The sequence below is a fragment of the Lissotriton vulgaris genome, chromosome 3_1, assembly GCF_964263255.1.
Source record: "Lissotriton vulgaris chromosome 3_1, aLisVul1.2, whole genome shotgun sequence".
Lineage (NCBI taxonomy): Eukaryota > Metazoa > Chordata > Amphibia > Caudata > Salamandridae > Lissotriton > Lissotriton vulgaris.
In genome coordinates, this window is record NC_141689.1 from 1,112,327,175 (window position 1) to 1,112,350,690 (window position 23,516).

The 23,516-nt window shown below is 41.7% G+C and overlaps 1 protein-coding gene across 1 annotated transcript in view; it reads right to left on the reverse strand.

The window, feature by feature from the left end:
* BANK1 (B cell scaffold protein with ankyrin repeats 1) overlaps nt 1–23,516 on the reverse strand; it is a 2,350,097-nt gene that overhangs the window by 1,552,051 nt on the left and 774,530 nt on the right. Inside the window, exon 4 of the mRNA XM_086961584.1 lies at nt 9,420–9,561. Within this exon, the coding sequence (XP_086817710.1) occupies nt 9,420–9,561 (142 nt within the window). The remainder of the gene's footprint in view (nt 1–9,419; nt 9,562–23,516) is intronic.

The window sequence follows — 23,516 nt, forward strand, 5'->3', positions numbered from 1 at the left end:
TTCGTCTTGGGCCTGATCACACAGCATACAGTTATTTAGCGTGCCACTGCACCGTATGGATGCTTACAATTATATGTTATGTTATGTTAAATAGCTTGTAGAGCGTGCAGCTACCCCAGCAAAGGGGCGTCCTGGTGCTAATCACAGTCAAATGGAGAGACCATTAGAAAGGGCACGGGGACCTAAGGTGATGGGAAAAGCTAAGTCTTTATTGCATTACGGAACGCCTAGTAGTTTTTCAAACTGCGAATATGTAGAGGGAGAGAATTCCATAATTTGGCTGCCCGAGTGGGGAAAGCCCGCCCATCGGCCCGTACTCTCCTAACCCTCAGAACCACTGCCAAATGTTGGTCCATCGACCGGTGTTGGCAAGAGGGAATGTAAGGTGAGAGCAAGGTAGCTAAAATGCAGGCAAAGATGAATTCAAGATTTTAAAAGCAAGGCACAGGGACTTGAACTCCAAACGTCTGGCCACTGGCAGCCAATGTAGTTGGCGGATGGCAGCAGAGGTGGGGCAGGTTCTCGGGAGGTCAAGAAGAGTTCTGGCCGCCGCATTCTGGACCCTCTGTAGTCTCGAGATCTCTGCCTTATTGGTCACCAAGTAGAGAGAGCTGGCGTAATCCAATCTCCTGAATGATAATCTGCCGAGTGGACGGGTCAAAGTAGCCTACCAAAGGTTTAAGCCCCCGCAATATACTAATACAAGTCCCTGCCACTTTTTTCGTTTGGGCCTAAAAGATGAGAGCCGAGTCCACCCAGACACCCAGATTCTTTACCAACTGCTTAGGGGTGGGGGCAATACCCAGGGCTTTGGGCCACCAGTGCTCATTCCATAGTTTTTCATCCCGCCCGACCAACAGAACTTCAGTCTTGCTTGCGTTAAGCTGCAGACAGTTGGCTGACATCCATTCTGCAACAGCTAAGAGATCGCTCTGAAAGGTGAAGGCATCCTTGCCTGAGTTACCCGAGAGTGCCACCACCAACTGTGCATCGTCCGCATACAATACTATTGTCAGGCCTCTGCTCTTTACCACCGCTGCAAGAGATTGAACATACAGGTTAAACAGCGTAGGACTCAGTGCTGAGCCCTGTGGCACCCCTCGATATGCACAATAACATGTACTAAACACACATTGTATGAACACCATGGCGTGCCTCTGAGCAATAAATAAATAAATATATCAATCGTGATAATAACAAGAATAAATTAGTAATGATGATTGGTGGTGAAACATGGCGCTAGTGAAGGAGCTTCTTCCTTCACTTCAGAGCCAAGGAAGAGGGAAAAGAAGAAGCAGTCAGTGGCAGCAGTCAATAAATGAAAAACGCCACAAGCAATGCTGACAGACTGCCACCTAGGCCACAGGAAGGAGAGACTGGCTGAAGAGCCCATTGCTCCCTGTGACCAAACAGACACATGGCCAGAACATGTTGCATTAAGAGGAAATTGGGGGGGGGGTGGCGCAGGCCTGCATTTTTAGCAGCTTTGTGTGGTGGAGGCATGGGCAACGTGTCCGTGTTCAAGAAATACTGCTGGCGGTATGACATGTTATGAGAGGAAAGCAGAACAAGGGAATGGGCCTTCTGTTAGGATAGAGAGCAGCCGATGAGGCGTACCTCGCCCTCATGTCATCTGGGGTCCTTTAATGCCGTGCCCTGTCTCTCTTCTTGCCTGCAGCATGGAAAGTGAAGAGAGAGAGAGAGAGAGAGAGAGAGAGAGAGTCTGCCTCTTCCCAGCTCGGCGCTGCATCACATGCACACACTGCCAGAGGCCCCTAGCCTCAAAGACAATCCAGATGCTGCTCCCTCTGTTATTGCAGTGCCTGGATTGGCTGGGGCAGATAACCTCGCTGTTCATCAGCAAGACCGAGGGCTGTGGCTTTGAGTCATCCCGGGCTCCATTATGAGCTGGTCTAGAGACTCTAAGTGGCCTCTAGTGCGCATGTCAGGTTGGCCAGAGAGAGGCAGCAGTCCAACCCGACATGCACACTTGTGCCCCAGGTGGTGGCAATGCTAATAACTCTGTCTTTGTCTTGTTTGTCAATAACATTGTTAAGCCCTTCCCCCTCAGGTCCTCACTGGCTGCTCCAGGACCCTCCTCAGCCTCAGTACTCTCTATATTGCAACAGGCCCAGCCTCAGCAGAATGTAAACACGTAAAATATGTTACATTACTCACATTTCATTAGGGGCCCAGGGGGCAAAATATGAGTGGGTCAATGCCCCAACACCTTAAGGCAGGCAACACAGTTAGCATGGTTTGGTCATGCAGCCAGTTAAATTGTTTCTTGTGTTGGGAGTGCTGCTGAAGCGGAGAGTATGAGTGGCATGTCATTGTTGATACACACAAATATAAACCCACACAGATCTTCCACACTGAGCATGTAGTTCTTGAGCAGATCTATGATGGTCCTCCGTACACTGTGCAGTCTATCTCCTTTACCTTCACATTACAGCATCAGCAAGCCTTTTTTCTCAGTATTTTGAGTATGTTCCTGGCTCTATGTGAGGTCAGCCAACTGTCCTACTTCTGTCCCAGTCCTTCCTTTTGGCTGGTCACAGGGCTTCTGCTTTTAGTTAAAGATGAGCATAATTGCTTCCCACACAGGGATATCTTATAGTTACAAAAATTATGATTAGGGCAAGTTCAAATAGCTAATTAGAATTAGGGAAAGCCTTGACATTTTGCGGGGAACTTTTCAGGTTCAAACGCATGGGTCACCAGAGCCAATTCATTGTCTAGGTAACCTACAATAAGTTCTCATCTTACCCTTTTGAATGATGTGGAAAATGTTGTATATTGACATGTTATAATATTTATTTCTCTAAGACAGTCCTCCAAAGGGACTATTGCTGTGCATTCTTTCTCTTCTGCCAGAGATGACCACATGATATGCAGATGGGCAGTTGTCACATACAATTTGTGTAGGCAATACAAAAGGCCATATCATTGAATAAAATCTTCGTAAATGTATTATTTCTTTGGGGCAGCACAGAGAGGTCTCCGTTGACTTTATTTCTCTAAGAGAGACACAATACACTCTCACTGCAATGGCCATGGCCTGAAGGAAGGAGAAAGAGTTAAAACTGCAGGGATTTTCAGGGTTTTGGGATGGGAGGCATCCATATATTTGGGCACCCTGTCCCTCATGCTTTTTACAATATGCTACAAATTCTGAAGAGGAAGAGAGTGTTCTTTACTATTAAAGGGTAAACATATTTAATAAAAGTGACCCAGCAATGCCAGCCTGCACACAGGTAACATGAGGACCAGAATGCAACCTTCCCAAATTGCAGATGTACCCTCTATTAATTAGTTACCATCAATCCTTGGTGTCAGGTTTGGACATCATGGTGGTAGTTACACATGGGTGGTAAAAGACAGTCCTAAGCAGGTTTGACTCCTCTACTGGTTTGCAAGCTGTTCACAAAGATGTAAATCACATCCAAGGGGGCTTAAAAAGCAATTGTCCTGTGTAGGAAAACATTCAACATCAGTACGAAGTATTGAAATGAGGAGCAAGGCAGCATGGTGGTACTCAGCGGCGTCACTAGGGGGGTGCGGACCGAACCGGGTGTCACCCTATCTGGGGTGACACCAATCTAGCTGCCTCCTCCCTCCATTCTGGCCGCGCTACTACTGCTAGTGCATGCAGTGCTAATCAGACAGACTCAGCGCACCGCCAGCAGCACGACGCACCGCGGCGCGCCACCAGAGATTGATGATCCCATTCGGGATCGATCGTCATTGCCTGGGGTGGTGGTGCGATGCGAACGCGGGATGCGTGCGGCGGGGCCGCGGCGTTCACTGGTTCGCCGCGTACCCAGCAGTTAAGTTTACTTTGGGTCCCAGGGCCGTCAATCTAATTTGTGCACCAATGACGGCCCTGGGACAGCCCCCGCGCGCTGGGCGCACCTGCTGCCTGCTCCCTCTCTGACGCGTCACGGCAGCGGTCAGGCGCCCTGCTTGCACAGTGGTGACTGGTCACGACTCGTGACTCACGAGAATACACAATTAATACCGACCGACGAGTCCGACGACATCAGAGAGACCACCTGGCACCATCATCTTTTTGTTGTTGATATCGCGATCGCGATCGCCGTCGTCGTGGTCTCGTAGTCGTCTCTCCAGTCTCCCCTGGGCCTTCAAAATTTGGAACGGTGAGAGAGAGAAATAATATTTATTTATAGTACTACTCCGACAGTGCATGAACTTATTACTAAGTTAAAAATGTGGCAGTGCAGTGGCACACAAATGATTATAATTTATTTATAATGTATTACAGTAGTCAGCTCGTCAAAATGTAATTAATTTAGGGTTAGTTAAAAAGTGGAAAGTAAAGCTTAAACTGGTCTAGTATTTTTGAAATAATAACAGGCAGGCCTGGCTTTGACCTCTGTGTGCCCTGAAAATAAATGCACGTTTGTGTACTGCGGTGGGTCGTGCCAGCTGAGTCATACTGTTGTATACTCTATACTTAATGTAATATATGCAGCTGAGAAGCGATCCAGGAATGGGGCCTATCACATTCTTTTTTGAGAGGCTCAAGTCGGCCGGGCCTGGGCCCCACGTGGTAAAGATAGCAGACTGGAGTCCAAACTGATGCTCTGCAGCATGCTAATAATTGATTGCCAGAAACGGGGACATGGTGGTGAGGAGTTGGCATAATGTGCCGGAGGTAGGATGATTTTTTGTTAATAGTTGTTCTTCCGGCCGTCTAGCAACAGAGGTGGTGAAGAACAAAGTTCTTCAACACACAAACATAATTACCCTTGTAACATCCACGAGCCGTGTTTGCATTCTAGGCTGCATCTATATATTGTTAAAATAATCAAGGTTACAGCTAGTCCATTTGCAGTGACAGATTAATATAGCCAATCTTAAAAAAAAAAGGAATTGTTTTCTCTTTTGAAAGGGCTCAGTACGTAAATGACCAGAACGTGTCATATATCAAAACATTCTTTCTTTAAATATGTGCAAAACCAGTATAATATAATGTCCAACGGTTTTTAGGACTTTGCTTTACACCTTAGTGCAAATAAATGAATAAATACAAATTGCACAAAAGCATATTTAGAGCAAAACAGTTCCACTCCGAGCATTCTTTTTTTACTTTATTGCATTTGCAAACAATAATGCCAGAGACAGAGTGATGGTATAAGCTCCTAGTTGCACTTGCTATGCTATAAACTTAGCTTTTTTTAGGCTAGTGCAGGTCCTGAATGAGCAGATCAATGCGATCATCTTCTTAGCAGCTTCTGTGCCTGCCTGCCCTCTGATGCTGAGTCTGTGTTCCTGATTAGTCCCCTTCCATTTCTGGTGTTTTACAGAAGTTTTAGGATCTTCTTAGGGTTTCTCGTTGTTCAAATGGGGGTAATTTCTGATATTTAAATGTTTTCCTTGGCTTCATTGCTTGATTTTGCTCGCACGCTCATGGTTGTTGTAATGTCACTCATAATTACTCTGAAAATTTGACAATGTCACACATAGCAATCCGAAACCTTGGCAGCTATGATCATGAACTAAGTAAGTTAAATAAGGTGGCAGTGCAGTGGCACACAAATGAATTGAATCAGATTCAGTAGTACATGCTTTTTTTTTTCTTGGGCGCACAGGCACATTCGCACAAACGAAAACACGGCCCTCTTCGGGCAGGTCTACTAGTGCAGTCAGTGCACCAGGCCCGCTAAACAAAGCTTTCTTCCTTCTTGGGCAGTCACAATAGGCCTGCCCTCGGGACTACGGTAATGGCATTTTGTTTGCTTTTTGATACTTGCACAAGTGCCACCATTACCATTGCCTACGTAACGTTTATTCTTGTGCTTGAGTGTCTACAATATATTGCAGTATTATACCTCTTCTAATTGTACTTTGTTTTCTCTCGAGCAGACTTCACTTTAAAATAGATTATTGGGATTAGACACCTGGTGCAGAGATCTTTGTGTACCCAACAAATTCCAAAGCATTATAAGATACATTTGGTGGTGAATACACTTGCTGGCGAGATCTGTGTGCAGGCTAGTTACAGGCCTGCGCCTGACTCATACAAAGTATAAAGAGTTAATGTCCCAGCTGCAAAGTGAAGCATGCACCCTGCAGGTCACAGATTTGTATTTTACGTAGGAAGCTCAGCGAGTTACTGCTTTCATTGCAGACATTCTTGAGTGAGATAGGTCTCCGGTTACTATCCTTGTAATATACCTTAATGAATTATGAACCACCTTTAAGGAATTGCATGCTAACTGCAAGGTATAAGTATAGAAACAGTGCTTTTTGCTCAGTATTTCATTATTAAAAATTTTCACAAAAGTGTTCCTTTAGTAATAAAGACGCATTAGTAATTGCTTTTATACACTATTATTAGTTTAATTACTCGTGTAGATAATGCATCTGGCATTCAGACAGTGGATGTGAAGCTCTTACATTCAAGGATTGGAAAATTCAAAACCTGCCTTCAGTCATAGTTTATCTTTTAAGCACTTGTAACCTGCACACATGTCACTTTTTCCTCCTGTAATGCACCGTTTGCAACTTCATGTGTTTTGTTTGCTCACAATTGTCACTTTTGCCTCTTGTAACTTAACGTTTGCTTTTGTTATTTGTTCACTTGTAATTTTCTCCTCATGTTTCATTACTGTTCCTATTGTGAAGCGCTCTGACGCCTTTGGGTAAAGTTGCGCTATATAAAAACGCAAAAATAATTAGAAGACCCTGTCCGGCCCCACCCTTCCAGCCTCCTAGGCTAGTCCTGACTCGGGCGGTGCATTGTGCTTGCAGTTGCACACGGCCGGCTGCATGATTCATTGCTCAAGGCAGGGAGCAGGCCAGGCCTTTCCTTGAACTCGTCACTTCACTTGCAGGTGGTTCACTTTGGCCTTTGTAAATATAGGAACTAAATTTACAAACGTTACTAAGGATTCTGTATGGCCCCGTTATTTGCCATCTGTGTCCACTGGCGGACTCGGAGCGGAGGAGTTCCATGCGTTAAGTCGTGAGGGGGTGACACCATGAGTAACCCGCACCGGGTGACACCAACCCTAGTGACGCCACTGGTGGTACTGCACAAAGGACTTCCCTCACAGCCACTGTTACCATTCCACTTCACTTGTTGTAGTATAGTAATATTATCTGCAGGCCAAATATTATACTTATTGTTTATTAACTTCGTCTGGAGTCGGAAAAAACAAACTAAAACAGGAATTAATGGCTAAAAAGGCAGAATACAATGAATTTGATTGAGTTTGGAGTTAGTCACACTTACTCACAGACAACTCTTTGGTAATCTGGCACAATGTAATTGAGAAGCAGGTCTGTAGATATAAGTTTCAAAAGTTATGGGCTGAGTTTCTTAGAGAAGATTAGAAAAAGATTGTCATTGAGGAAAAAGGAGCAGAAGAAGGAATAAGAAAAATTAAAATATTTTGGGATAAGAAAGTCGGAAGCAAAAACTCACTGAGGATAAGACATAGAGCAAAAAGAAAGGCAATTGGTGGGAATATCGATAATTCCAAGATGATGAAAATAGTCCCAGTGGGTCCAGGAGTAATTTGGAAGTCAGTGAAGTTGATGCAGAAGTAGGAAGTGCGTCCAACAAGCGCAATGACAAATAAAGTGAGCAGCCTACTTTGGAAGAATGTAAAGCTGGAGTGTAGTCAGCTGGACAACTAAAGAACAAAGTTACAAGAATTATGATGATAAATGATAAGAGAGTGATGAAGAAATTTAGCAGATTTAATCAAAATAAAGGCTAATACAACAAAACAGGTTAAACTCTAAATATTATATGAATTTTAATGATTGAAATGGAAAGGGGTGATCAAATGTCATAACAAGGCTGTGAGTGGAAGAAGTAGAGAAAGTGGCTAGCACTGAAAAAGTGCTAGGATAGAGGGGGCAGGACAAACGTTGAAGAAATTAAATTTCAGTTTTGGTGAGATAAATGGAAAAGATCTGAGAGTGTATTCGAAATCAAATGCTGAAAATAACTCCAACATAGCGCAGCGGAATGAATTTGACAAAGAAAGAGTTTGGAGTACTACCATGGTTATGTGAGAACGCTACTATTTGCAGGTGCTCTTTTTTCAAGGACTCTGATGAGCACTACTCATCTCCTAACTACATTTTCTATTACCTAGCTGAACAATAATATTTTGATTCTACTGTACAAGCAGCCACATGCATCAAAGTCCGGTTTTGCGAATCCTAATTTGTGATTTTTACCGAATCGCAAATAAGGATTCGCAAAACGGGATGCATGATTGAAAGTGCATATAATTTGCGATTCGGTAAAAATCGCAATTTTTACCGAATCGCAAATATTATGCGAATTCCAATTTGCGATTTCGCAATTCCCATGGATTCCTATGGGCCAAAAGGCCCATAGGAATCAATGGGAATTGCGAATTCGCAAATTAGAATTCGCAAAATGTTGATGCATTCCATGGGTGCGGGGGGGGGGTCCTTTGGACCCCCCCTGCACCCCTGAAATGTATTTTGAAGTGCATGTTTCAAACACACATGTCCTAAGGACATGTGTGTCTGTAACATGACAGTGTTTTGAAATGCAAATTAGAGCATTTTAACACATTTTCGCAAATTACCACGAGGTTCATCCTCGTGATAATTTGCACCCCAGATTTGCGAATTCGCAATTTTAAAATTAATCATGCATTGCTTTTAAGGAATCGCAAATTGGCGATTCCTTAAAAGCAATCGCATTTTTGGAATTTGCTAAAAATAGCGATTTCACCAAAAATGCTTGATGCATCCCAGAAACCTATTTAGGAATCGCAAACGGCCGAATTTTGCGATTCGCACCGTTTGCACTTCCTAAATAGGTTAATGCATTTGGGCCTAAGAGATTCTAGATATTTGAACATTTGGGATATTTTGTCTGAGTGGCAATCGGAAATGGAATGACTGGTCTATTAGAGTCTGACTACCCTTGGCTGAAGAGGCTGGTGGGTGGGACGGAGTTTAGACAAAACATTTAGTGCAAAAACTCGGAACTCAAAAATGTCAGAAAAAACTATTGTAGTTCAAAAATATTGTGGTATAGAATATTGTTGTCAAGAATATCGACTTTTTGGTAAGTAATATATTTTTTCTTTTTCTTTTAATGTTATTATTGATTTGTAGTGTTGTTGCCGGTTGTTAGGTTTCGATGGGGATAGGGTGGGATGTTATTTAACTTATAAATATGTTTAATGTATAGTTGATTTATTTCTGATTGGAAATTCATTTTTTATGATTATTAATTATGCAAATAAAGAAAATAGATCAATGTGAAACCTTTATACAACTGAAACATCTACAAGTAATTGTTGGGTTATGCTAATAAACAAACTTGTTTTCAAAAGCCAGGAAAAAATACCGAAGTGACACATCTGTGTTTCTGAATAAATTATGTGATCTCTTACCTGGGGCTTTTATGCATAATACTTTATCGTTCCACACATCTGGCTGTGCCCGAATAATCTGTCCGTTTGTTGTGAATTCAATTTCGATTGCTTCCCCAAATACTGTTCCTTCTTTCAGGACAATGAAGATCTCTTCTGGATTCTGATCGGTAAAGAAATACATTAAACAAGCTTTAAACCATGCACAAGATTTAATTTGGGAGAAATTAAAACCAATACTTTGTAAAGTATGTACGTAGTCACATAGTATGCATATTCACAGGCTTGGAATGTGTTGGCAGTTTGGGTTATAATAGAAAATCACACCATTGTAACATGCCTGCCCTTGGAAGAAAGCGATACCATAGGGGATGATGGACGGAGCGCTTGAGCAAATCAAACACCCACTCCCAGTCAACTGATCTGGGTTTAATTCTTCATCATTCTTTAGCTCACTCCACCACCCCAGTTCAGACATGGCCAAATGCAAATCAGTCTGACCCTGTGCTTCATGGGAACAGTCCAGCCCGAACTGCCAAGCCATGTCTTCCCTGGATCGGAAACAAGCATCCAGGGACTGGTTTCTGGCTAATCAGCCATCATCAGCAAGGCTAGCTTGAATCCAGTGGCAAAGTGAGCAAGGGACCCACGTCTGGGCCTACCCTGCCAACTTAGGGCGAACAAAGCGATACCGAAGGGGATGATGGACGGAGCGCTTGAGCAAATGAAACACCCACCCCATTCAACTGATCTGGGTTTAATCCATCATTATTCTTTAGCTCACTCCACCACCCCAGTTCAGACATGGCCAAATGCAAATCAGTCTGACCCTATGCCTCATGGGAACAGTCCAGCTCGAACTGCCAAGCCATGTCTTCCCTGGACCGGAAACAATCATCCAGGGACTGGTTTCTGGCTAATCAGCCATCATCAGCCAGGCTAGCTTGAATCCAGTGGCAAAGTGAGCAAGGGACCCACGTCTGGGCCTACCCTGCCAACTTAGGGCGAACAAAGTGATACCGAAGGGGATGATGGACGGAGCACTTGAGCAAATGAAACACCCACCCGCAGTCAACTGATCTGGGTTTAATCCATCATAATTCTTTAGCTCACTCTGTCACCCCAGTTCACACATGGCCATATGCTAATCAGTCTGAACCTGTGCCTCATGGGAACAGTCCAGCACGAACTGCCAAGCCATGTCTTCCCTGGACCGGAAACACGCATCCTGGGACCGGTTTCTGGCTAATCAGCCGTCATCAGCCAGGCTAGCTTGAATCCATTGGCAAAGTGAGTAAGGGACCCACGTCTGGGCTTGGAAGTAGGCTGACCACTGCACATTCACTAACAATTGGACAGGAGCAGCTTGTGTAGGTAAAATCGGTGGACAGGATAGGGGGGACTCGACAGACGACGACTTGGGAAAATTAAATAAATAATTTTCCCTCATCATTGTCTGTTGAGTATCCACCCCTCACCCCACCTCACCGCTCTTACCTGCAGGGGCTGCACCTGCAATTAGAACTATTAGGACAGCATCACTTAGTGCTAAAAGGCAGATATAGAGAATGCAGCCCCTTAAGTGACATATTTATCCACTCTTTTCACAATCCTGGCCTCCTTGGTGTGGCCAGAACAATATAAAAGAGAAACATTTTAAATGCTAAGGTCACATCTAGGCCCAGATCTACTGTGAATTTGCGTTGGGGTTATGTCACTTTTTTAGTGCCACCCGACACAAAATCTACGTTGTGAGTTACAAAGCTACTTAAAGCGCAATTTGTGTGGCTTTGTAAAAATATTGCTGCCTTGCATTGGGATGCATTAACTTTTGTTAACTTCTGCCAGGGAAACGTTACATGAGTGGAGCACGGGCGTTCGTGTAAATCCACCCATGTTTTTTTATGCAAACCCTTATTTATTAAAGTCTTTAAACATGGGTTTTCGCCAAGATTGTTGTTATATCTTGTGTTTCCCTGCTGCTCAGCCGGTATGCATGTCATATGGAATGTTGGATGATTGGAATGTGAGTAGCTTATGAATGTCAGTTGAGTGAGGGCTGAGCAGCAGGACAGCTGCTCCTGATGGGGTTTTCTCTTTCTATCTTATAACTAATTATCTTAATAAAAGTAACATGATCAATCCTACATGAAGTATCCATCATCTTATTGATTACAACATTTTGGCGACATCTTTGGAGAATCTACGCGTGCAAAATTGTTGAAAATGAAAAGCTAAGGAGTACTGATATGAGACAAGCAGAGAAATCCAAGCCAGAAGTGAAAAGGAACATGATGAGTAAGGGAAACTGAACCACGATATCTCAAGGTAAAGGAATCTTATTATAAGTTTGTGTGACGCAGTCTGGCAAACTAACCCCATCAGTGACCAGTACATCGGTCGCCCTGAAAGCGAAATTTGCCAGATTCAACACCGTGTGTTAGTTGTATTCGGGGGCAGTTAATCGAGCCTCAGTCTAAAGCATTTCATTCTGACAGCTGCTGCGACATTGTATATGGGTCGGAGGCAGTTAAATCAAGCCTCAGGAAAACGAGCCTCTGAGAGTGGTGTGAGCATTTTGAGAGAAGAAGTTTAATGACTGCTGCTTTGACGTTACTTGTACACAGGGGTAAAAATCGGGCCTCAGTGTAAAGTCTGCGCATGGATGTTTAGAGTAAAAGATTCACTCTTCATGACCTGTAATTAGTTTGAACTTCGGGGGCAGAGGAACGAGCCTCGGTGAGGAAATGTGACTAATCCTTGGAAATGAATATACCTTGTGGGGATTGAAATTAATAAACGAGTGTCTTACAAGGTGTGAGCCTGGGGAACAGAAGTTAAAAGAACAGTAAATTCGAAGGTAGTACGCTTGTTTATCAACAACGTATTATTGATCTTGGGTGAGTGATCTTACTTCCAACTGCCCACTGCTGTGTTCTTCGTGCTCGAGGAGAACCTTCCACTGGCAAATCTTCTGTTGTTTGATGACGTGACAGAATTGTCCGGACTCATGGTGGACAAGCTGCGTGTCCCACTTCACACGTTTCCCCTGTCTTCCTTCGAGGATTAGAAGCCGCAGCTCCTGGTGACTCATGCCGTTACGATCTGACGTGTTGACGTCTCTTTTCCCTACACAATGGCAACCACTTGCAGTTCATGAGGTGCATGTACAGCGGTTTCGATGGTAAAGTGCTCGGATTTTGAGACGTTGAGAGGCAGGATAAGGAATTTTGTGGGAAATAGGAAAAAATTATAAAGAAAGCAACTGTGTGTTTTCAACATGACTTTCTCCTGTGTGGTTCATTTCTTTGCGGATATCACCGGCGTGATAACAATGGTGTGATGCAGTTTTGAGCAGCGTCTGTAAAGTTCAACTGTCCAGAAAATAGTTGCGGGACTTTTAATAACAACGGTGTGATGCAGTTTTGAATTAGACGATGTCTGAATTAGACGATGGAACCCATGTTCTGGACCATTTCACAGTGTGGATAACACAACGAGGAACTGTTACCCAACGAGGAACTGCTATTTGGGGTCCAAGAGCCAGCGTTGGGGACAAATCTCTTCATTGTTGTGTTTTGGTAGTTTAAGATATGTTGTGTTTCCTTTACTTGCATTTGTGTGAGGTGTGAGGTGGTGTCAAGATACTAAGCCACTATATTTGTGGGTTGGTAGTGGCTATGTGGTATGTGGTCACATGGTTATTTGAGGGCTATGCTGTATATGGTCGCTCATTGGTTATTTTGTTTTGGTGTTGGTGATTGTTTCACCAAGAGTTGTTCCACAACTGGTGTTGTGTGTGAGTGTGTCTAGATGTTAGGCGACTCATTAACTCATGTTTGTGGGGGCTATGTGGTATATGGTCACCCCTTGGTTGTGTTGTTTGGGTGTTGAAGCTAATTTTACAAGAGTTGTTTCACAACTAGTGTTGTGTGTGAGTGTGTCCAGATGTTAGGCGACTCATTAACTCATGTTTCTGGGGGCTATGTGGTATATGGTCACCCCTTGGTTGTGTTTGGGTGTTGATGCTAATTTAACAAGAGTTGTTTCACAACTAGTGTTGTGTGTGAGTGTGTCCAGATGTTAGGTGACTCATTAACTCATGTTTCTGGGGGCTATGTGGTATATGGTCACCCCTTGGTTGTGTTTGGGTGTTCGATGCTATTTTAACAAGAGTTGTTCCACAACTAGCGTTGTGTGTGAGTGTGTCTAGATGTTAGGCGACTCATTAGCTCATGTTGTGGGGGCTATGTGGTATATGGTAACCCCTTGGTTGTGTTGTTTGGGTGTTGATGTTTATTTCAACAAGCTTTGTTCCCAATGGGTGTTGTGTGTGAGTTGGCGTCAGGTTGTTGAGCCACATATTAGCTTGTGTACAAGTTGTTTGCCGCATTTGTCCAGTTTGGGTTTGTTGTGTGCACGTGGTTTCCCGGCTACGTAGGTGCTTGTTGTGTGCACGTGTGGTGCTGAGGTGTGCTTGATGTGTGTGTGTGGTTTCCCGTAGTTTGGATGAGTTATGCGAGTACTTGTTCTTGGTCTATGGTGTGCGCGTTGTTTCCTGATATTTGTTGCGTTAAGTTTGTTCCTTTGTGTCTTGCTTGTTATACTGGTCTGGCCAACTTGTATAATTAGTGGCATAAGGATGTAGGATGAGGATAGTTGTTCATTTCAGGAAGTAATGTGGTGCGGGATGTGTTAAAATATTTTGTTTGTGTTGTCCATTTTTACTTTGGTGCACTGTTTTAATATCCTTGACTATGTGTACTAGAGTGCATTTTATTGACAACTATTTTAGTGCTTTATGCAATTGTACCCATAACGAAGGGAGATATGTTATATCTTGTGTTTCCCTGCTGCTCAGCTGGTATGCATGTCATATGGAATGTTGGATGATTGGAATGTGAGTAGCTTATGAATGTCAGTTGAGTGAGGGCTGAGCAGCAGGACAGCTGCTCCTGATGGGGTTTTCTCTTTCTATCTTATAACTAATTATCTTAATAAAAGTAACATGATCAATCCTACGTGAAGTATCCATCATCTTATTGATTACAACAATTGTGTGCCTATCCGAGGGTGGCAGAATGAGCAGCCATTACTCCTTGTTACTTCCTCTTTGCATTTGTGCTGTATTCTGCTGCGCACATACAATGAGGGTCAAGCCCCTAAGAATAATTTTGTTCCACAATACAGGCTTCATTGCGTAATGGTGCAAGGGTGACTGTATTAGCCCTAGGCAGCCAGAAGTGCACCAGTGCTACCAGAAAGTAGAACTGCACCATATTTTAGCAGATATGTTACATTTCTGCTCTCTTTCTTTGGTGCAATGGAGCACACAACTTCCCTTGTTGTGTTGCATCAAAGTTTAGGGTATGTGAGCCTAACCTCTAATTAGCAAGGCTAACAACCACAGATCTGCCAACTCACACGGTGGCACTGTGTGTCATGATTTTGACATCCTTCATACAGTCACCCGGTGATGAGCCAAAATCATATGGTGCAAGGGAAAACAAGCTGAAAACCACTGTAAATAGTCGATTACCAGCTCCTTTTCAGAGTCAGTAAGCAGCCAATGTCCATTAAGAGGTGTGAAAACACCCCAGGACATCGGCAACATCCTCAACGAGCCTTTGTTTTGTTTTCTGGAGGGGTGGAAGACTTGCTGAGTGACAGAGTGCCTCTTAGGTAGCTCTCAGCATGAGGCCCTCCCCTCCAAGGCCCCGCCCCATCCTCATGTAGTGAAACTTGTTTGTAAGTTGGCAGATGTGCACCCACCCAAAACAATAATTTCAAAGAGCAATGAACATTTTGAAGAAAATAATTTGAAAATCTTTCCGCCCAATCTGAAGATTTTGCTGAACAAGTCCATCAAAAAATTGAATCCATTGAGCTATTGTTACCATACCTACATCACTCACCGATTAACATAAATATTTCAACTAAATTCAAGGTGATGTGACATCCCCTTGGGATGGGACTTTGCCTCAGAAAGTGAATCATCATTAAAATTAAACTTTTCAACTTCTCCAAAGATCCCTTTCTGGAGAGAATAGCTCTAGATTGGTTTTACTAATTTATGCCTGATTGGACAAATGTTGGGAGTTTCTCTCTTAGACAATGCATGTTCCAGCATTTTTTTTAGGACTAATCACGTTAACCCAATAAAAAGAATCCCATAATGGATTCAGGTGATTAAATTAGCGTTCATCCTGCCCTAGGCCTTCTTTCTTTTTTAAAGTTATTGTGAGGTGTGCTGCAAAGCAACCTACTCAACATATATTTGAGATTTAGGTCTTGGAGAAGCTCAAGTCAGGACTCAAACAATGGTGCAGTATGGAAAACATCTTGCCTCATGCAACTCATGATGCAGCCTCGATGTTGGCTAGCCCTTTAACCTTGTGCTTCTTTATTTATATGCTGCATTCAATACAGTAAATCATTGTACATTTAATAAAACCCCCAAGGAATGCACGGGCTTTGAGAAAATTGTGCTTAATTCACAGGTCTAATACAAGATTTCCTTTCTCAACAATGTTTTAAATCTTGTCCAAACTGAAACTTCCTCCATCTTTGTGAATGACCACTATTCAAATGCAAGCCAAATCTAACAAAACTGTTTTTCTTCTTATCTTTTCTTCTCAGTCCCATCTCCCAAACTGATTCACCTGCCATAATTTGATTTCCAAATCCCTGGGTGTCATTTTATATAAAAGACTCAACCTTCAAACACACATCATTTCAATGGGCACAAGTGCATATTTTCAACTGCGATTGTTCTGTTGCATTGCCAAATGTATCCCTAAACTACATCTCAAACATTTGTCCAATATGTTATGTTGTCAAGGTTTGACTATGGCAACTCTCTCTTCATCTCTTCTGACCGACCTCCCCAAAATGCACCCAACACAACTAAAAACATGGGGCCTTATTTATGAAGGCCTTGCGCCGCCTGTGCGTCACTTTTTCCCATGTTAAAAGTGACGCATCTGTGGCGCAAGGCCTTCATAAATAAGGCCCATGGGCTCTATTTTGGTAAAAGCCTGACTGCCATTATGTGTAGTTATTGTTGCTCTGTCTGTGGTTGGTTAATTTTCTCAAGTGAATTATTATTTTCTATTTCAAGCACTCTAACGCCCTCTGGCAATGTCCAAACTATAGAAAACTGCACAAATAACTAAATTAAATTAATACACATACAGTAAAAAGCATGGGCTGGTCACATCATAGCACTGAGTTTGGTCCAAAAGAAAATTGCAATTTACCCTTGTGAGGTAATTTGCACTAGTGGGCTTAGCAAGTACAGTGAATTCACAAAGATTCAGAAATATCCTTCCTCAACAATATTCACAATTAGGGATTGTGCTGTGAAGCCATGAGGCCGGTGAATATGCGGAGATGGAGCGCTCACAAGCAGCAGGACTGCTGGTCTGCATTTGCTTTCCAAATGTGCCTGCATTTGACCTCCGTTCCTCAAACGTCACTGTCCCTTAAAGGGATAGGCGTTGAAATTAAGAAAAGAAAAACAATAAAAGCAATCTGGGGAGCCTGCTGTTGTTTCCTGGGCTGTTACCTGCTCATATGCCCTACCCCACCATGCCAAAACTATCACTTGCTCAGTAGAAGCTGGCTATAGCGGACAGCTTCCATGTTGTGAGTGATTACTGACTGACACTTCAGTGTTGCATTTACCAACCATTGATGTATTGTTTCTTAAGAGTTGCAAATGGAGGGGGTACATCCCTTTGATGCCAATTTGTTTTGCACCTTGCAAGGTATTGAAATAAATGCCTTACAAATTAGAGTGATAATTGTGACTCCCAATATAATTTAGAACATTACACTTTCTTTTCTTTAAACTTGCCCATGTTGCCACTATGCAGAGCAGAAGCATTTTGATGGTACAAAGTATGCAATGCATCAGGTGACTATCTTTGCATAACATGCTTATAAAGTTAACTTTGATTCCCTTCTTAACACGTATGCTAAAAAACAGCTCAGATGCACTAGCCCCTGAAAAGATAGCTCGACCACAGTCAGCATTTTATACAATTGCAAGCTATTTTCAACCATTATATTGTCATAGCCTTAGCAACACATAGAACTAGATTTTAAATCAAATTCTCCTAATTATTGAATTAAAAGATCCTGTTTTTCAAATGGTTTTTTTCATTTAATGGTGAGGTACAAAATGTAACCATCTGCAACATATCAGCTAAAAAAATTCTATTGAAATGAAAAAGAAGAAATAAGACTAATTTTTGTCCAGAATAATTTCTATCTTTACACTGTCAAAAGCATGCATCTTTGGGGTTGGAAAAAAAGTTATTACCAGTTATTCTGTGCTGTCACGGTCTCATTTTCACTCCATTCTGTCCAAAGAAATGCAGCGACAGCTTAATGGATCAACAGCAGAACGACCAGATTAACAGTCATTATGCAGTGCAGCTTGAACAGAGGTAACAATTCCATTCTGAATGTCATAACTAGTCCTCTGCTGAATCTTTTTAAGGTGACCCGCAGGATGCCTCTAGGTCCATAGGAATCAATGTAATGCCATTCCTTAATTGCGATTCGCAATTAAAGAATCGCAAATTCCTAAATTTAAGAAATCCTAAAAAAAATTAGGAATTCTTGATGCATAGGATTTTGCAATTCCTAAATAGGGATTCCTTAATTTTCGCTATTTAGAAAATGCAAAATCCTAGATTGATGCATGTGGTCCTTAGAAACCTTTTTGACTTTTTAGGATTTGTGTTGTTTTTTTGTGTCTTTCAGCTCATTACATTTTCTTGATTTTTATAAATTAAGGTGAAACTTTTATTCTGTTGTGTCTTAGACACTGTAACTGTTTTTGGTACTTCTAAAAGCTTTACAGATTGTTTCAATGCTAAGCCAGCCTGCTCTGTGCCACTACCAGATGTTGAGCTCAGTGTTTAAATTACTGAAACCTTGGACTAGACCTCACTGGTTAGCAACTGTATTACTTGTGGTAGACTATATCCACCCCAATTAATAATTAGCTTTTTACATTGAATCCATCCCAGGTTTCATAGTTCACTAAAATGCTGTAATATCTGCTTGTATCAGATAGTTTCAGATTCTAGCAGAGCTTGTTAACAAGGAAATCATGCATTTTTTGACTTGAAAAAGCTCGTATAAGAGTAGTTGGCCCTTTCATGCTTAATTTTTTAACCTTCACAGCTGTTAAATGCTTTGCATTCATAATCATGACATGTGCATGATGATTTATTATTAATTACAGGTCTGAGGGGTGTCTTGACAAATGGCTAAGTACAGCCTTGATAGCTTCATAATAACCTGATATTTCATCCTAATGGTCAGTGCTATGAATTCTGAAGTTAGTATTAAGGAAATCAAATGTTCCATAAAACTTTGAATTTGTTCTACAATGTCTAGTCCAGGCCATTTAAAAAGTTTACAATCCTTACAAAATGTAAAAGATGGCGCAACGGTTTTGACAGACTAGGAACTTCGATTAAAGTCAATGAAAAGATGGAGATTAAAAGGCTATGATCACTTTTCACTCTCAGCTGAACTCCAATTTAGTGATCATCTTTAAGTCCTTTGACCTTGCCCATCATTCAGGACCCAGCACTTGAGCAACAGCAGCATGAAGTGCCACAAAGCATCACTCAGACTGCAGCTGTTGCTTCTGGTGGCCATGATGTGCATTGAGTTGTCCGTGGTCATTTGTGATTGTAGGAGCAGCAGTGGCATAGCTGAGGTGTTTAGACATAAGTATGCGTGCTGCAGATGGCTCTGCATGCTTCCCTTGCAAGCAATCTATGCTGCTCCTCTAGCTTGCAAGGCCTTCTCTCCCATTCCCCACTCCTGGCCCTACTTATTGTCTGCTTTAGATGCCACCATCCAAGGACAGCGTTGAGTTATCGTATGGTGATGGATGGTACAATGGGATCGGTGGTGCATTGTGCGTGCTGCATCTCTCTTCTTGGGCCAAACTGATTGTATTTTAAATGCTCATTATTTCACCTCTGTCCTCTTTTTGGGGAGGACGTTGTATCTGTCGACTACCACCATCTCCCCATGAACAAGTCGTCCTTCAGCCGCCAACCCCCATGGAACAGGTCGACCATCGGCCGCCATCCCCCGCTCATAAATGTACCAGGCGGCTAACTTAGGGGCCGCTCCTGGTGGCAGTAGGTCTAGCTACGCGACTGTGTATATGATCTGAATTCAATTTACAAAAGACGCAAAAAATAAATATGATTCAAAACATAAATACATTGATTTGGCATTTGGTCTATTTAACCCCTTCGATGCTTGTGACGGAACCATTCCGTCATCAGTCACGGCTGAGCTGTGCTGATGACGGAATGGTTCCGTCACAACCACCCCCTGTTCTGGAATGTCCAGCACAGGGGCAAAATTCAAGTAGCAGCCAAGGTGTTAAAAGCAGAATATAGTGCAGATGGTGCAATGCACAGGTGAAAAAGTGGGGAAAAATACACAATTTTTTCTCACCGAGGTAACAAGTCCTCTGATCATACAAGCCAAATTCGTAACTAATTTGTATATATGTGTACGGCAGATTCACCTGTATGCAAATCAGTGCTACAGTATTTTTCGAAAAACGGAATTACAGACAATGTGTTTTTATGACCTCACTATTTTATGAGGAATTGTAGTAAAATCTAAATGGACAAAAATGTAGAATACACAGCAATTACAGATTGTCAAAGTAGAATTGTCTTGTGTTTTTGTATATTGAGAACAAACCATATACCCACTTTTGGGGCTCACCAATGGTGATCTTCTACTATTAAGGGAACTATTATTTTTTTATTTAATCAATGATGTATGTCATTACAACGCATACTTTCACAACTCATGCCATTACAACACAACTTTTACAACGCAGGATCCATTACAACGAATACCTTAACAACAAATGACATTACATAGCAAATGCTATAACAACGCATGCCATTACAACGAAAAAAAAGGTAAGTATATTCTTTTTTTAAAAAGATATATATATATATATTTAATAAATTAATATTAAAATTACTTAAATTAATTTATTTAATTTTTAATACGTACTTTTTTAAAACTAAACCCTAAAAATACCCCTGTACCCCAAAACCCAAACCTAGCCCTGAGCCCTAAAAATACCCCTGTACTCCAAAACCCAAACCTACCCCTGAACCCTAAAAATACCCCTGTACCCCAAAACCCAAACCTAGCCCTGAACCCTAAAAATACCCCTGTATCCCATAACCCAAACCTAACCCTGAACCCTAAAAATACCCCTGTACCCCATAACCCAAACCTAGCCCTAAACCCTAAAAATACTCCTATACCCCATAACCCAAACCTAGCCCTGAACCCTAAAAATACCCCTGAACCCCAAAACCCAAACCTAGCCCTGAACCCTAAAAATACCCCTGTACACCATAACCCAAACCTTGCCCTGAACCCTAAAAATACCCCTGTATCCCATAACCCAAATCTAGCCCTGAACCCTAAAAATACCCCTGTACCCCAAAACCCAAACCTAGCCCTGAACCCTAAAAATACCCCTGTATCCCATAACCCAAACCTAGCCCTGAACCCTAAAAATACCCCTGAACCCCAAAACCCAAACCTAGCCCTGAACCCTAAAAATACCCCTGTACCCCATAACCCAAACCTAGCCCTGAACCCTAAAAATACCCCTGTACCCCAAAACCCAAACCTAGCCCTGAACCCTAAAACCTAGCCCTGAACCCTAAAAATACCCCTTTACCCCAAAACCCAAACCTATCCCTGAACCCTAAAAATACCCCTGTACCCCATAACCCCAAAACCAAAACCTAGCCCAGAACCCTAAATTTAGCCAAACACACCAAAACATATACCTCAGTACCCCAAAACATATACTCAAATAGTCATACTTATTTTTAAAAATGACTTAAATTAATATATTAAATATGTTTTTAAAAATACATAAATTAATTTTTTTTAGTTTTAATATTAATTAAATAAATTAAATAATGTTATAAATTAAATAAAAGAAAAAATAAAATCAAATACTTACGTATACTTACGTTGTAATGGCATGCGTTGTAATAGCATCTGCTATGTAATGTCATGCGTTGTAAAGGCATGCGTTGTAATGGATCATGCGTTGTAAAAGTTGCGTTGTAATGGTAGTGCGTTGTAAAAGTTGCGTTGTGATGGCTGTTTCCCTTTAATCAATGTATGCAACATGATAGACAGAAAGAACCACACTTGATGCTGTAAGCCATAATGCGCACACGGGAACAATAAAATATCTGATACAACACTGGTTGTGAGTAGAGACTACCAGGTATATTCATTGGTGTATCTTATCCTTGATTGCACGCAAACACAATCAGGCACGCGCAAGCTATTACAAGATGGTTTGTATTCCTTTACAAACTTAAGAAATCAAATAAGCAATGTCACAGTAAATAACCGCTATACTTCTACAACACTGTTTGCGGCAGCCCTGGGGCGCATTCAATGTAATAGAGAACACTTTGGGACATATCAGCAAGAACCTTGTTAAAATTATTGCCTTTTTAGCGGCAGTTTCCTGCTACTAAAACTGCGATAATTTTAACGAGGTTCTTGCTAATATGCCCCTTTGTTTGTATCCGGCGCACCTGTTTTAAGGTGCCATGGCGCAAAGAGAGAAAGTGTGCACTATCTGTAATAGGGCCGCCGGTAGGCATCTAAAAAGCTACGTTTTTTCATAAACATACATTCACACATGAATTTACATTTCTGAATAGGGCCCCTCTTCATTTTATAGTGCCTTCCCCTAACTTATAATGCATTTTATGAGATACAGCCGGTTTAACATTTTAATTTTCCAATTGACACATTAATGCATACCACCTTTTTACATCCAATATCTTACCCCAACTTTGGGGACCTTCATTTTTATCTTTGTGATATCTTGGTGCCAGAATATGTCCCCAAATATGGAGGTACTGAAGGATGGGGCCAGACCAGAGACTGGTGTTAGAGGACCTTCTGTAGTCCCCTTGGATTAATGCTCTGCTAAAAACCTCTTTAGTATATAGTGTTTTTTCTCCTGACATCCCTAATAGCTCCCTGGAGGAAATAACAGGTTCATATACAATAGGAAATACGAGATTCGGCTTTATCTCTGGTGTTACCTCAACAATTAAAAAATGTCAAAACAAAAATTAACTGTTCAAAAGTGACATTTCTCGAAATTAAAAAATCGAAATACTGTTCACTTCAAAATAGCACAATTTCGAAAAATGTTTTATGGCTAAATTTTTTTATATTAATTCGAAAAAGGAGCACTTTTCGTAGCAAGGTACATACAGCAGGGAAGAGAGACCCAGAAGAAAGCAAATAAATGTCCCCCAAAAGCAAAAACAAAAAAGTGCTACAAGGAGTAAGCCTAGTTAGGAAAAAAAATGTAAGAAAACAGTTAAACATAAAACGCATAGCAAACTAAAGGAAAAAAGAGGCTACACCAAGAATGAAAAATGAATGGGAAAAAGAAAAAGGGAAGCTGCTACAGGGAAAAAAATAATAACAATTGAAAAGAAATACATATTTGAGGCACAGTTATATGAGAAGTAAGAAGATATATTGGCTAGTCACCAGCGGCGGCCGGCACAGGTAAGCACTGTAGGGAGGGGCGCGGTTGGAGGGGGGAAGTCGACAGACGACGGAATAGGTATTGCTTATTTATTTATTTATACATATTCCGTCATCTGTTGACTCCCCCCCCTCCAATCCCAACATGCTTACCTATGTCAGCCGCCTTTGCTAGTCACCCTTTCAAACGCTTTAGATAAATATAAAATTTACATCTACAGAAACCGATTGCACTGAATTTGATAGTTGCTTCTTTTCAACATGATTCAAGCTACAACTGAAAATGTTGGATAATTTTTCCAAAAATAAAGTGCACAGTGTAAATCTTTTTTTCTCTCATATTCTTATGTTTCTCCTATATCTTATTTCAACATGTATACACTTTAAATATCCCATAAAGAAAACCATATACAAGGAGGTACAAACGGCATTGATCCATGTTCAAGCAATTTTGTGCAAGCAGAACTTGGACGTGGTTATTAACTGGTGATGAAG